This window comes from Aspergillus multicolor (assembly GCF_047715735.1).
Source record: "Aspergillus multicolor strain CBS 133.54 unplaced genomic scaffold BDW74scaffold_1, whole genome shotgun sequence".
Lineage (NCBI taxonomy): Eukaryota > Fungi > Ascomycota > Eurotiomycetes > Eurotiales > Aspergillaceae > Aspergillus > Aspergillus multicolor.
The window spans coordinates 265,013-278,720 of record NW_027395952.1 but is presented as its reverse complement, the minus strand read 5'-3'; the positions used below and the strand labels follow the sequence as shown (position 1 = coordinate 278,720).

At 53.2% G+C, this 13,708-nt stretch overlaps 5 protein-coding genes across 5 annotated transcripts; 4 read left to right on the top strand and 1 right to left on the bottom strand.

Moving 5' to 3' along the window:
* Positions 1-29: 29 nt before the first annotated feature.
* BDW74DRAFT_172052 (uncharacterized protein) lies at positions 30-2,479 on the bottom strand (the record flags this gene model as incomplete). The annotated part of the gene is made up of 5 exons (XM_073727435.1): positions 30-885; positions 1,078-1,412; positions 1,491-1,700; positions 1,768-1,848; positions 1,901-2,479. The coding sequence occupies 5 exons, from the start codon at positions 2,477-2,479 to the stop codon at positions 30-32; spliced, it is 2,061 nt and encodes a 686-aa protein (XP_073589302.1).
* An 89-nt stretch (positions 2,480-2,568) lies between these two features.
* BDW74DRAFT_312 (Zn(II)2Cys6 transcription factor) lies at positions 2,569-5,507 on the top strand. Its single transcript, XM_073732488.1, has 2 exons — positions 2,569-4,003; positions 4,059-5,507. The coding sequence occupies exons 1-2, from the start codon at positions 3,203-3,205 to the stop codon at positions 5,247-5,249; spliced, it is 1,992 nt and encodes a 663-aa protein (XP_073589301.1). The 5' UTR covers positions 2,569-3,202; the 3' UTR covers positions 5,250-5,507.
* A 1-nt stretch (position 5,508) lies between these two features.
* Positions 5,509-7,168, top strand: BDW74DRAFT_352 (phosphotransferase family protein). Its single transcript, XM_073732594.1, has 3 exons — positions 5,509-5,899; positions 5,946-6,244; positions 6,302-7,168. The coding sequence occupies exons 1-3, from the start codon at positions 5,801-5,803 to the stop codon at positions 7,020-7,022; spliced, it is 1,119 nt and encodes a 372-aa protein (XP_073589300.1). The 5' UTR covers positions 5,509-5,800; the 3' UTR covers positions 7,023-7,168.
* Positions 7,169-7,853: 685 nt separating this feature from the next.
* On the top strand, positions 7,854-9,337 carry BDW74DRAFT_315 (intradiol ring-cleavage dioxygenase). Its single transcript, XM_073732503.1, has 2 exons — positions 7,854-8,754; positions 8,809-9,337. The coding sequence occupies exons 1-2, from the start codon at positions 8,133-8,135 to the stop codon at positions 9,150-9,152; spliced, it is 966 nt and encodes a 321-aa protein (XP_073589299.1). The 5' UTR covers positions 7,854-8,132; the 3' UTR covers positions 9,153-9,337.
* A 2,666-nt stretch (positions 9,338-12,003) lies between these two features.
* Positions 12,004-13,679, top strand: BDW74DRAFT_141403 (aldehyde dehydrogenase family protein). The gene is made up of 4 exons (XM_073722540.1): positions 12,004-12,341; positions 12,413-12,867; positions 12,913-12,973; positions 13,028-13,679. The coding sequence occupies exons 1-4, from the start codon at positions 12,051-12,053 to the stop codon at positions 13,652-13,654; spliced, it is 1,434 nt and encodes a 477-aa protein (XP_073589298.1). The 5' UTR covers positions 12,004-12,050; the 3' UTR covers positions 13,655-13,679.
* Positions 13,680-13,708: the final 29 nt, after the last annotated feature.

Genomic DNA, 13,708 nt, shown 5'->3' with positions numbered 1-13,708 from the left:
TATATGTGCGCTCGAAAGACAAAACAACGCTATGGACCAAAGAACGGACGCATGAACTCTTCCAGTCCAGCCACCCACTCCTGCATCGACAGCTGTGCCTCTTCAGTAACAGCGGCAAATCGTTCTAGTGAGTTGACACAGTTGTCCTCCTGAGGCAATGCTACACTTTTCTCGGGATCCGGAGTCGCAGCGAGCGCGCTCCCTTGACGGATCATTGCGCGCCAAGCATCCCGGCATTCTGGCGGGACAATGAGCGCGCCTTCCAAATCCTCCGATCTTTGCGGTGACTGTGAACTTGAATTTTGCGAGGAACCGGGGAACGACTGCGGCGACGAATACAGTGATTCAGACGACGACACGGCAGAATAGCCCACCGGCGGTGGCGACGCCGAACAGTCATGAGGCGGACGTTTGCTGGTAAGACGACGGAAGAGAGAGGATAGGGTCTCGAAAGTTATGGGACCGCATTCGCCAGTCAAAAACGGGTCCAGAGCGATCTCGAGGAGAAGACAGATTCTCGCCAGATGGGATATTTCGGCTGGGCCCAAAGATGCCACATCGAACTTGTCGTCGCTGCATCTGGCGAAATACTTTCCATGCCCGTCCTCTGCGAAATCACTGGCATTGTAAACCCTCATTGTGAGCTTGGCCATGTGACAGACATAAGAAACGACGGTGGAAAACCCGAAGCGCGCACTATAATCTCTGTCCAGCTGTGCGTAATGGTGAAGAATGTCCACGGGCTGGGAGGGGTCTTGGTCCAGGTCATCCCCGTGGAACCAGAGAAGGTTGAATGCATGCTGGAAGATGATGGCAGATCGCGTGAGTTTGGCAGGAAGTAAACGAGGTGGCTTTTGGTGAACCGGGCCACCTCTTCGTTGGTCTCTGCAACATGCCTGATCAGAGCCAGCAAGTATTTCTCATGGGCCACTGATTCGGAAACTCTGCGCGCACATCGACAGCGAGAGAGATACAACAGCACATAGTGGCTGCACAGTACCAACTGAGCCCCTCTACACGTCGTGATATTTTAGCCCGCGATCGCAGTCTTTTGTGTCAGTTGGTAGCAAAACTTACATATACAGCATCGAGATGAGATGAACATGGACCGCGACGGTCAGATTGCTAGCAACTTCCTCGGTTTGCAGAACAACGTCATGCTCTTTCCTCAAAGCATCGAGTTGGAAATAGACCTCCAAGATTGGCGGCAGGGCATTCTCGACGCAAACATTGGGGCCAAGCAGGTCCAGAGTATCGTCCGTCCACATGATTTGAGCTGTCAACAGAGCGGCGAGCCGGCATTGGCTGATCAGCATCCGGTGAAGGACAACCCTCATTTCTGGGTCAAAGTACTCGGAATTGCTGTCCCAGACTTCGTCGACAGTCAGGTACTCGGCTCTTGCGGGGTCAAACTGAACAGATGTAATCATTAGTGGCCGCCGGGTTACAAGCGCAACGGTTCGGTCCTGTACAATGCAACACCACCATACACGCTTTAGATCGGACAGACGGTATTTTCCATCATCACTCTCATCCGGAACATGGCTTCGATGCGCATTGACTTGCCGAGCATTGTGCAATGCAATGGCCAGCCATGTCGAGTTGTCCATAGGTTCTCTAGAGTTGAGACGGTCGGCCAGCAGAAGCGCAGCCTGTGCTAGATGAAAAGGGTCTTTCTCCACGCCGACCTCGTACGGCGACTGCGGATATGAACAGCTGCAAGTCAGCCATTAAGGCCAGCTGGGTGTATTGAACGGGGCCACCCACCTTGGCTGATTTGTACAGCGAATACGTCAGGTGGGCGACAGAGGTATATCCGGCATCTTCGGCACACTCGGCGGGGATATACTGATGGTCCTGGATCAGCGTCTTGTGCCGTCGAGAGAATCGGGGAACGTACGCAGGCGGCAGCAAAGAGCATTGCTCGAAAAACCAACAGCGAGAAAGGCTTTTGATGGAGAGTGATTTCGCGAAACTCGCTCTCTCTGACCACAGGGAAACATGGATAGATGCGTATGAAGAAGTAATGAAGTAGGGTTTGGACGATGGCCTTCTTCGGTAGAGTCAAGGCGCTTTGACTAGAAAGGTAAGCCACCTCGTGCGGATGGAGCCGGTCCATTTCCGCTGAGAGTACCTGAGAGTAAACATTGCGATCCAAAAGTTCCTGGACGCCGGCTAGATATTCAATGGCTGATATGGCAGCGGGGAGCGGGTGGCTGGCTCGTGGTAGAGCATAGTTAGCAGCTGGCGCCGCCTCATGCGAGCGTTGCTGATGCTTTACTCTCCGGACCCGCCTTGAGTTGACAACAACACATTGCTTCTCATCCGGTTGACAGTTGATACATGGCGATCCATTGATGGAGACATCGCAGCGGATCTTGCGGTGGCGGCATGTTATGCATGCAACAGCAGAGCGGCGAATGCGAACGGGCAGCGGGGCAGATGGAATAGAATTGCCATGGCCGAGGGTGTTGCTCATGGTGCATCTGTATGACAGGATAAGAGAAGCAGAGAACAGAGGTGTTCCATGGGTCGAGGGGTGGGAGTCATCCCCGGGTGACGGCGGAGGACAAGAACAGGGTCACGCTCATGCCAACGATATCGCCCAAAGTACGCGTTGACCAGCAAGTTGTGATTGGAAGGAGTGAGAAGCCAAACTTTAATCATCGATGGCGCTGGTTGAGTCTTTTTCATACGATCCGGCCATTGGGCGGCAGCGGCGATGGCTCCTTCTCCAAGACTAGAGCCTGCTAGAGCCTAGACTATGGCTGAGACGGCGACAGGGAACAAGTTCATTATACATCACATCACATCTCATCACATTTCCTCCGACCCATCACAATAGGTACGCGCCCGAGAGCCGCTCAGCGCCTGGCGTACTTATTGGTCGCGATCTATCCATCCCCATTCCCCACCTGTCACTGGCTCTTGCCCCAGTGCACTCGGCGAGTCATCGTCCACGAGACATTCCACGGGCATTCCAGAAGCACACCTGATCCAGGGACACCTCCAAGCCAGAGCTGTCTGCGATTGGATTCCACTGCGCTGGGTCGTTGTGCCACGTGATGAGGCCGTTTACTGTCATCCCCCTCCAGCTCCTTCACCTCCTCATCTCTCATCAACCTTTGCCATCGACTTTTGCCTTCAATTGCCTATCAGACCCTGGCCATTCTCTGATCTATGAGTTCCATGCGGCTGCACGATGTATCGGTCACTGCCGACCTTGTCAAAACAATCGCAGCGTCAGCCAGCCAGGGCCGACTTGGTATCTTCGAAACCACCACCGCGCAGAGCTGCTCAAGCATGTCTCTTATGCCGAACGCGAAAGGTCCGCTGTGACGTCTCATTTAGAGCAGGTCCCTGCACCAACTGTTTGCTGGATGGAGCTGAATGCACGATTCCCAGTACCCGGCGGCGCCGGCGTTCCCAGAACAAAGAAAAGTCACTCCCCCCTTACGAGAACCAAATGCGCATGACCGGCTCCGGACACTTGACCGTCTTGGAGGGAGCTGTGAAGTCACCCACTCACTTACTAGACAACCATCTCTACATCCTTCTGTCCGGTGTCCCTGGCAGGAACGGAACCCCCCTTCAAAGGTTCAACCCTAGGCAACAACCGCTCCTTAATAGCGCCCCTCAACCGAGCATCTTCGCTCACGGTGACAACGGTCTTCCAAAATTTATAAAGTCTTTCGAGGTGGAAGGACAGGAGGAGCTGGAGATTCTAATGCGGGTGGGAGTCTTTGAACTTCCACCACCACAACTCCAGCGAATAGCGCTCGACCGCTTTGAAGAAATTGTGAATCCACTACTTCCTGTCTTGGACATCAATGAGTTTCTAAATGCGGTATTCGGGAACGGCTCAGCGAAGAAAGTGCCGCTCCTTCTCTACCATGCTGTGATGTTCATGGGGTTGGCCGCCACTGAGACCGACATTATACTACAACTGCCTGGAGCGACAAGCAAGCCAGCCATACTGGATTCTTATTACCAGAAGGTCAAGGTGGGTGTTTTTGACAACAAAGAACATCTATTCTACCTCTGCTAATCCGTGCTAGGTGCTGATTGACCTGGACATCGAAAGCGATCGACTGACCATTTGCCAGGCTTCAGTTTTGGTCGTCAATCATCCTTATCAACAAGGACCAAAGGACGCGGGCTACTGGAGCGGCTTTGCGATCGCACAAGCACACGCCCTCAGACTGTACAGAGTCGAACAGAGCCCATTTACAAACCGGCAATTCAACGTCGAACGAATCCTCTGGTGGACGATCCTTGTGAGAGAATGTGATATGTGTATGCTCAAAGACCAGCCCCCTCGGATCTGGCCACATGGCACGCCGGTGCTCTCGATGAGTGACTTTGGATTGGCAGAAGATAGCGAAGGTCTCGCGGCCAGGCTGGCTCGAACCTATATCCTCCGGGCCGAACTTACTTTCCGAATATATCGGGTTATGCGCAGCCTATACGAAGATGTTAAGCCCTGGGATCCAAAGCAGGTCACCGTGATGCCCGTTTTACGACAGCACATGGCTTTATTACTGGGCTCCTGGCATGACGATGTCCCCGAGGAGCTGCGGTGCGAGTACCTTATGCAACATGGCTTTGGAGCCAGCCAGCCCGGTGTGGCCTGGGCCATGTGGATGTGCGAGACCGTCTACTGGGCGGCCAACATGCTGGTTTATCTGGGAGATCTCCGGCTGGACGATCTGGAACAGAAGGGAAGGGAATACCTGGCTGACCGCCGTAATCAGCCTGCTCTGCGGCATGCAGCAACTCAAATCACCAAGACCTTGGCCGAGATATTGACTTACAACACGAATCTTTTCCTCCCTCACGTTGCTTACTTTTTCCTGGCTGCGTTTATCCACCTTCAGGACAGCAAGTCCACAGACCCGGAAATCCACCAAATCGGCCAGCGTAATCTCGAGATCTCTCTCCAAGCAGCGCACGCTCTGTCCAATATCTTCCCGTTCCTGGCCGAGATGGACAGCAGGTTCGGCCAGCCCGAGGCGACGCCATCTGCCAGCCAGCCACCGCCCGGCCAACAACCATACAACCATTCTCCTCTGGTTATGGCACCTGGAAGATCACCTGCTCGTAATACCTGTGCTAGCGGTAATAGCGGTGCCGGACCGTCGCGCGGTCCTTCTCCCGACCAGATATTTCGAGAGAATAGCCGTGTCGAGGGGGATGTCGCCGGTTGGTGTGCGACGGAATTTGGCGAAGATTGGTTGTTTATGCGCTAAACCAACAATGCGCTAAACCAACAATTGAACATCGACCTCTTAGATTGAGACAGCTGTATTTGAGCGAGTTGCGCCCAAAGAGTAATCGGCGATGCTTCATAGACAACGGGTACACAGCATGTGGTATCCCAATCCTAGGACGTGCCCTGTATTATTAGAGATGCGAAATGGAGAGTGAAAAGCAGCACTAAGCAAATATCAGTCATGAATTACTAATATTGAATCGACATGGCTCAAAAACCAGTCCCGAATCAGCCGGCATCTCTGACTTTGACCCAGATATTTGTCAACGTTGCACAGGTGACAGGGCTGACCTGACCTTAAATCTTATTGACGAACGGCAATCAAGCGAAAGCCACACTTAGCCGAGCCTCTCTGATGAACTGATCGTCGATGCATCTGACAGCTGTCGCTAGCCGAGGTAGCCACAGGGATCGAGAGGGGTTCAGCTCAGCTACTAAGCGGACCTCGTTTAAGATTGCCTACCTCAGGATGTCATCTCCTGCATCCACTGAAGTTACAGTTTCAGTGTTGCTCCGCCGTCGGCGACCATGGCAGGCCCAATCCGCCAGCCCATTGACATCCTCGCGCTGGAGAACTACATCCGCAACAATGTCCCGCAGATATTAACGCCCCTAGATGTACAGCAGGTATATTCCCCATGAATACTCTTTGATTCTCATACTAAGAATAAAGTTTGGATTCGGCCAATCAAATCCCACTTACCTCCTCACCTCCAAGCAAGACGGTCACCGCTACGTTCTGAGAAAGAAACCCCCCGGCAAGCTCCTCTCCAAGACTGCGCACCAGGTTGAGCGCGAGTACCGTATCCTCGATGCGCTGAGAGATACCATTGCCCCTGTTCCGAGGGTGTATACTCTATGCACGGATGAGGATGTCATTGAAACGTCGTTCTACATCATGGAATTCCTGGATGGGAGGATATTTACGGATCCGGGCATGCCAGGGGTTGCAGCGGGTGAGAGGAGGGAGATGTATGCTCCTACATATCTTTCAATCATCAAGCTCGAGGAACTAAGGATTGATAACAGGTGGCGCTCTGCAATACAGACCCTCGTGAACTTGCACACCCTTTCCTACGAAGCCCTAAGGCTAGGTGATTTAGGCAAGCACTCTGGGTTTTATGCCCGACAGATCAAGACGTTTACCTCGTTAAGCCGGCATCAAGCTACAACGACAGACGCTGAGTCAGGCATCCCCATCGGCCCGCTCCCTCACCTCGAAGATATGGCCTCCTTCTTTGCGGATCCTGCAAGCCAGCCGAAAGACAGAACAACGATCGTTCACGGCGACTACAAGATCGACAACATCATCTTCCATAAGACTGAACCCCGCGTCATTGGCGTCCTAGACTGGGAGATGGCGACGCTTGGCCACCCCCTCTCGGACGTCGTTAGTCTGATTGCGCCATTCTTGCCGCATACATGGGGCGCCAGGACCCAGCCATCAAGCTTCGGTTCCTCCGTACTGAAGGCACAGGAGAGCGGTCTCCCAAGCCTCGAAGAATGTCTCTCCCTCTACCAAACATCGGGCTATGACGTGCGCAGTGACCTGCAATGGGGAAGGGCCTTTGCGGGCTTCCGGGGCGCCGTCATCATGCAGGGTATTGCGGCGAGGTATTCTCGAAGACAGGCAAGCAGTGCTTCCGCAAGGGAGTTTGGGGCCATGGCATGGCCGACGGCGGAGGGGGTCTGGGAGTTGGTGAATGCATTGAGAGCAAAGTCGAGTCGGAGGTGTGAAAGGAGGCTGTGATGAACAAGATCACTATCTACATCCGTGAACCAAGGGTATACTAGGTATAACCTACATGACATTCCTGAACCAAGTATCATACTGCTTTGCTAAAGGTACGTAGATCGCTGTCCCGGAAGGCCTCGAGAGAGCAACCCCTCCAGGCGAAACACTGCTCGACAAGCACACAAACCCTCCAACAAGCTGGACTAGGCCCGGAAGCATGAAATGGGAACTACGGTTCAGGCAGCTGTAAACATGAACAGGGTTATACAACACCAAGCACCAGGGCAATGCCGACTATGAGCTTTTATGCACCCAGGTGTCCTACAGATCTGTCACGCCGACTGTCTCCCTCATAGCACATCATATCAACTGCGTAACATGTCTGAGGAAGGGGAAGTTGCGTACCCTGAGGGGACAAGGACGTTGAGGAAAGAGCGATCGCCAGACCGGTCTGGTCCTTCTTCTCTGCCCCAGCTCTCTGATGAGACTGTAGTACTTGAGTACTGTACCTTGAACTTCAATTACATCATTTTGCCAGGGGTCATTGGGAGATCCGAGATCGGAGCCCTTTATTCTTCCCGACAAAGCCAAAGTTCCTGACAGGAGACCGATGCGATCGTTACTGCTGCCCAGTCTTCAAAGTTCCCACGGAAGAGGAACAGATAACAGGGGCTTCCAAGCCAATAACATTGTGGTAATGGGATAGCCAAGACAGCGGAATTAGAAGTGGAGCTGGATGAGCAGCATTTTCACTACTTTATGCAGCCCTCCCAACCGGAAGTTGGCCTCGAACTCTCAGTAATGACGCCGATCAGGTACAGACAGAGACATTGTTCGGAAACGATGCGCTCATTGAACCCGAGCGAGACCCGTCGTTGCCAATCGCAGCGTTGTCATTTGCGCGTGCAATTCCGCAGGGGTGCCCTAATTCCGGGGATTGCGCATCACAGAGACAACAGTGGGCCAGCACGCTGATCTTGTCTGCTACGGGCCTTGTCGACGACTCGAGACTACGGGCACGCTGCCTATATAAACCCGGCCTCTCTCTGCTGCTACCAGGGCTTTTTCCTCACTACCCACCAGCAAGAAACGTCACCCTTCGCAAGAAACGTTGAGCCGGACGCCATGCATCTCCCCTCTGCCCTCCTCCTCTCTGCCTTGGGCGCCTCGGTCCTCGCCCACCCGGGTGGCCACCACATTAGCGCTCGTGAGGTTGCGCGCCGCTCGGAGATGGCGCTGAAGTGCCGCGACCAAGTTGCCAACTATCACTCGCGCCGCTGGGACCGCAACCTGGCCCGTCGCTGGCACGGCAAGACGGCGCAGTACAACATCCAGACTGAAGCGCCGTACTACAGCACCATCCAGAACGACACCTGCGTCTTGACGCCCGAAGTCACCGAAGGACCCTATGTGTACCCCCCCTCGCAAACCCTGCGCCAGGACATGGCCGAGGACCAGCCCGGTGTACCGCTGTGGCTGGACATTGGCGTCCTCGACATGGCCACCTGCGAGCCGCTGAACAATGCGCTCGTCGACATGTGGCACTGCAATGCGACGGGCTCCTACTCGAGCTTCACGGGCCTCTCGCCAAACACACCGTTTGAGACGCTTCTCCACGAGATGGATCTCGATATCGAAGACTTCCAGATGGGCGTCACCGATCTGCACACCGACCAGACTACCTTCCTGCGCGGAATGTGGCCTACCGATAAGAACGGTATGATGGAGATGAAGACAGTTTTCCCTGGTACGTACACCTCCAATCATTTCTCATCGGCAACTAGATGCTAACAGGAGACAGGCTTCTACGTTGAACGCGCCATCCATATCCACGTCCAGGTGCACACCAACTGGACCACCCGCACCAACGGCACCATCGTCACCAGCAACACCGTCAGCACCGGCCAGCTGTATTTCACCGAGGAACTGGAGCAGCAGATCATGGCCCTCGAGCCCTATGCCTCGCACACCCAGATCAACCGCACCACCAACGCCGACGACACCGTCTACTTCCAGGACACCGTTGGCGGATTTAACCCCGTTATTAGTGTTGTCCCGGTTGATGGCGAGGATGTGTCGAAGGGTATGATTGGGTATGTCACGCTTGGTGTTGATACAACTGCTGTTGAGAATGGGTCGAACTAAGCCTGTCTTGGATTGTGGTTTCGGAGGACATTGATTTTTATTTTTGCAGTTGTATGTGGGATGGATGCAGACTGTTATAGATACAAAGATATAGATTTCTGTTGACATGTGTTGTATTACTCTACTCTATATACCATTCTACACAAGTGCTGGTCAGCAATTGCCGCTTTCCTGGGACTGCTTTGGCTTTAGCAAATCTCCTCGCCTGTTTTGTTGGCTAACCAGGCTGCGACGCCGACGTAGGTGCTCACATGAAACATCAGAAGCCGGTCGTGTGAGAGTACGTATGCACTTTGGTCAGTTAACGTTGCTGTGACAGAGCGCCCCCAAGAAGTGAAAGAGAATGAAAACGAGAGTGCGAGTGCGCAGGTCCTGTTTCTAGTGGCCTTGTAATAAGAGGTAGACAGACCTACCTAGGTACCTACTCTCCCCAAACTTGTCTAGGGTACTATATAGGTACGGGTAGTATCCCGCCCTACACCCGTACTATATGCCCCCCCAATCTTAATATCCACATCCGAAGGCCACCCAGAGCCTATGATAGAGTAGACACCAACATCAACACCAAGTAGGATGAGCGGCCGTGAGTTGATCAATTCGATTCCATGTCACTCGAGCTTGAGGATGGATCCATCCCATCCCTTCCTTTCCCTTCGTTTCTTATGCCGAGTGGGGTCGACGGTCACATTATTCGATGCTATGTCTAGGAAAACGGTACAATTATAAGCATACCTAGGTAAACATAAGCATAAGCATGGGTATGGTAGAGAACCCAAACTCGAACTCGAGGTCGCCAGACACTGCGCCATGTTGAATCTGCGTTCAGAACATAGGGTTAGATAGTCAAGGTACTTTACCTGTCGGTCGCCTGGCCAGAAGCCTATGGTAAGAGGAATAGAAAGGATAAGGATTCTTTGGCACTGGCATAGGGAGTAGGAGGAGGTAGAGGGAGAGATACGGAGTAGAGTACAGTGCGATATATAGGTATTTACCCCCCTCCCTCCTATTCTATACCCCTTCCCATTCAGCCTGTATTATGACATCGTATCAAATTAGTCGGTCTGGTTTGATGGCTTGCCTGATTCGCCGGTATGGTATGTGCATGTAAATGCAACGAAGGGCGCGGATCTAGTCATCCTTCTGAGTACCACATTGTACTAGGTATAGAGTAAGGTAAGGCTTGTGGTATACCTAGGTCAACCCGGAATCGGAACTTGGAGCAAGGGATCCCTCCGCGGCGGACCACGGCATTCCTCGCGTTCCCTGTCTCTTCTAGTATCTGTCATGATTACTAGAGATCAATGAAGGTACACCCCGCATCTGATTAAGCGGGTCGGAAGCCGATGGCGTCCAGTGGCGGAGCGGGTTTCGTTCAATTCCGGAGTATCTGTATGGCTTCATGGAAAAAGGTTGAGAATGGACATCAATTAAGCTGGGAAAGGCGGCCTATGTGGAACCGGCGAGAGAGTCAATTGAGTTGTCCCTGTATAAATTTCGTGTAGCTAGCCGTTTTATCCCAGGTGGTTGTCGTGCCCTGGCTCTGCCCTAGCTTGAACGGTTGGAATGCGCGTCCGCTTATAATTCCGCGCAAGCAAAGGGCGCGGATAAGATAGACACTGAGCCTTTGCAGGCTTGCTAATTGATGCTCGAACCTTTTTAGGGTCTGATACTCCGAGGCAAGAGTATGGTGGAAATGTATCCTATCCGCTCCGACGATACCTCAGAGTAATACGTCCGACCGAGGGACGGGGTTGGAGGATACTTCAATTCCGTAAGCTCTCTGCGTTAATGAACATCTACGAGTCAGATGTCCTTGACTTAGTTGCGTAGAAAGGCCATGGCTGAGTCAAGCATCCCTTGGAGCATATCTATGACCTAGCAGAAACAGATCAATTATTCCCGCCGTGGCCAGCATAACCTAGCTAGACAGGCCCATAGTCCATAGCATGAGTTTTGTTCTCCAGCTTGAACTGAGAGAGCCAGCATGGGTCTATCCTGTTGTAGAAAGGCAAGTGCTTAATCCATCAGCGTGCTTATGCATCCTTGGCTCTGTTCGGATGCAGTGGAACTTGGAGTGCAGCTACCTGAAACGGTAGTGGCTGGCATCAGCACTCCATGGAGCAATGAGGGCCTGATAGCTACTGGGATATCCTAGCAGGAAGATAGCTAGGGAGTAGACCCTGGAGTTTCTTTGATTCCATCGCCAGTTGGCTGGACCCCGTGGACGGGGTATTTCCGGAAGGGTTACGAAACATCAAAAGAGATCTGGAGCCTGAAAAGCCATTGGTTCTGTCTTGCGTTATATGTTATGTGGTGTATGCAAGCTGAGTGGCTGGCCAATCCTCTGGCTGGACTATCCAATTAGGGCTATCCGTACGTGCTGCACGTGCCCTCGGGGCCCGGGACGGCGCAGAATGGAGACAGATTGGGATAGATTGTCTTACTCGTCTAGCTAAAGCACACTGGAGATGAAGGAATCTCATATCCTATGTATTCATCTAGTTGGTGCTAGATGGCGAAATCAGCGACCTGTCTAGTCTACACAACACGGAGGAACTGTATGCAGTCCTATGCAGCCATCATACCGCAGTGCAGTGCAGGTGCATGATGCAGACACTCCAGTCTCCACTAGCATCAGCCATGAGCCCCTCTTTGCTGCAGCCTATGTTATGTTAATGTTCCCTCTTGGCATGAGGAGAACCGACAAGACAGCGATCGACCTCGGCGAGCGCTGTCCGCCATGAAGCTTCCCCGCTCAACATAGAACGTCATCTTACCTGCGTCGACTAGGGTTTCTTTGTATAAAAAAGCACCCCACCCCGCCCGCTGTCTCACCATTTCAGTCCACCCATTCCCTACCACAGTTCTAGAGAATTCCGAGATAAGTGAAAAAGCGAAATGACCTTCGACATTCACTCCACCTTCCAAAACACCATTAACGGGCAGCTCTCCTCCACTAAGGAGACCCGCCACGGCATCAACCCCGCCACCGGCGAGGCAAACCCCGACGTCCCCGTCTCGACACAAGAGGACGTCGACAAGGCTGTAGCTGCCGGACAGGAAGCGTTCAAGACCTGGTCTGAAAAGCCCTTTGAGGAGCGCGTCAAGGCGCTCCGTGCCTATGCCGATGCTATCGAGGAACATGCAGCGGAGTTTGCGAAGTTGCTCGTGCGGGAGCAGGGGAAGCCGGTCCTACCTCCCGATACCCTACATTTACTACCCTAGCTACTAGAAGAGGGTTGTTCTAACGGGACGTGTAGATCCAATTCGCCACCTTCGAAGCCAAAGGCTCCGCCGGCATAATCCGCACGCAGGCCGACATCGCCGCAGACCTTAAAGACGAGATCATCGAGGACAGCGACACGAAGAAGATCATCGTCCGACACACCCCCATCGGCGTCGCGGTCGGCATCATCCCCTGGAACTTCCCGCACTCGCTGACGGTGATTAAACTGGCCCCTGCGCTGTTGACCGGGAACGTGATTATCATTAAGCCGTCTCCGTTCACGCCGTACTGTGCGCTTAAGCTTGTCGAGCTGGCGCAGAGATTCTTCCCCCCTGGTGTTGTGCAGGCTTTGTCTGGGGATGAGAGGTTGGGACCGTGGTTGACGGAGCATCCGGGGATTGGGAAGATTAGTTTTACGGGGAGTTCGGCGACGGGGAAGAAGGTTATGGAGAGTGCGAGTCGGACGTTGAAGAGGGTCACCTTGGAACTGTAAGTTGTCCTACAGATATAGGTGGAGTATGCTGATGAGTGCAGGGGAGGAAAAGACGCAGCAATCGTCTGCAAGGACGTCGATGTCGAGAAAGTAGCCGCTGAGGTATTCTCCACTAAAACCCTTCTTCAACCTTAGACAACATACTAACAGTGGCAGGTCGTCTCCAAAGGCCTCTTCAACTCCGGCCAAGTCTGCCTGGCTGTAAAACGCATCTACGTCCACGAATCCATCTACGAGCCCTTCCTCAAAGCCGCAGTCTCCTACGCAAAGACCGTCCCCGTCGGCCCGGGCACAGAAGAAGGAAACTTCATGGGTCCCCTGCAGAACAGCATGCAGTACGAGAAAGTCAAGGGGTTCTTCGCGGACCTAAGTCAGGACCAACTCAGCCTCTCGCACTCGGACACGCAACCCTTCGACGATAAGGGCGGCTTCTTCATCAGACCAACTATCATCGACCGTCCAGATGAGAGATCCCGTATTGCGACGGAGGAGCAGTTCGGTCCCATTTTGCCTCTTCTCTCGTGGACAGACGAAGACGATGTTATCGCCCGCGCGAATAACTCGAATCTGGGCCTGGGCGCCTCGGTCTGGTCAGATGATTTAACGCAGGCGAGTCGCATTGCGAGGAAGCTACAGGCGGGCAATGTTTGGGTCAATACACACTTTGAGAGTGATCCCCGCGCGCCGTTTGGCGGACACAAGGAGAGTGGGATTGGCACGGAGGGTGGGATTCATGGGTTGCGGGCTTGGTGTAATTTGCAGTCGTTGTATCTAAAGAAGTGAGGGGGTAGTTCTATTTAGTGTGTCGGCAGTTTTTTAGCTTGATTAATCGAGTTT

Excerpts from the sequence above, each read along its gene's own strand:
- BDW74DRAFT_312 (XM_073732488.1), top strand. The coding sequence starts at position 3,203 with ATGTATCGGTCACTGCCGACCTTGTCAAAACAATCGCAGCGTCAGCCA. Across the intron at positions 4,004-4,058 it reads CTTATTACCAGAAGGTCAAG|GTGCTGATTGACCTGGACAT; the intron begins GTGGGTGTTTTT and ends AATCCGTGCTAG.
- BDW74DRAFT_352 (XM_073732594.1), top strand. The coding sequence starts at position 5,801 with ATGGCAGGCCCAATCCGCCAGCCCATTGACATCCTCGCGCTGGAGAAC. Across the intron at positions 5,900-5,945 it reads CGCCCCTAGATGTACAGCAG|TTTGGATTCGGCCAATCAAA; the intron begins GTATATTCCCCA and ends CTAAGAATAAAG. Across the intron at positions 6,245-6,301 it reads GCGGGTGAGAGGAGGGAGAT|GTGGCGCTCTGCAATACAGA; the intron begins GTATGCTCCTAC and ends GATTGATAACAG.
- BDW74DRAFT_315 (XM_073732503.1), top strand. The coding sequence starts at position 8,133 with ATGCATCTCCCCTCTGCCCTCCTCCTCTCTGCCTTGGGCGCCTCGGTC. Across the intron at positions 8,755-8,808 it reads GATGAAGACAGTTTTCCCTG|GCTTCTACGTTGAACGCGCC; the intron begins GTACGTACACCT and ends AACAGGAGACAG.
- BDW74DRAFT_141403 (XM_073722540.1), top strand. The coding sequence starts at position 12,051 with ATGACCTTCGACATTCACTCCACCTTCCAAAACACCATTAACGGGCAG. Across the intron at positions 12,868-12,912 it reads AAGAGGGTCACCTTGGAACT|GGGAGGAAAAGACGCAGCAA; the intron begins GTAAGTTGTCCT and ends TGATGAGTGCAG. Across the intron at positions 12,974-13,027 it reads TCGAGAAAGTAGCCGCTGAG|GTCGTCTCCAAAGGCCTCTT; the intron begins GTATTCTCCACT and ends TAACAGTGGCAG.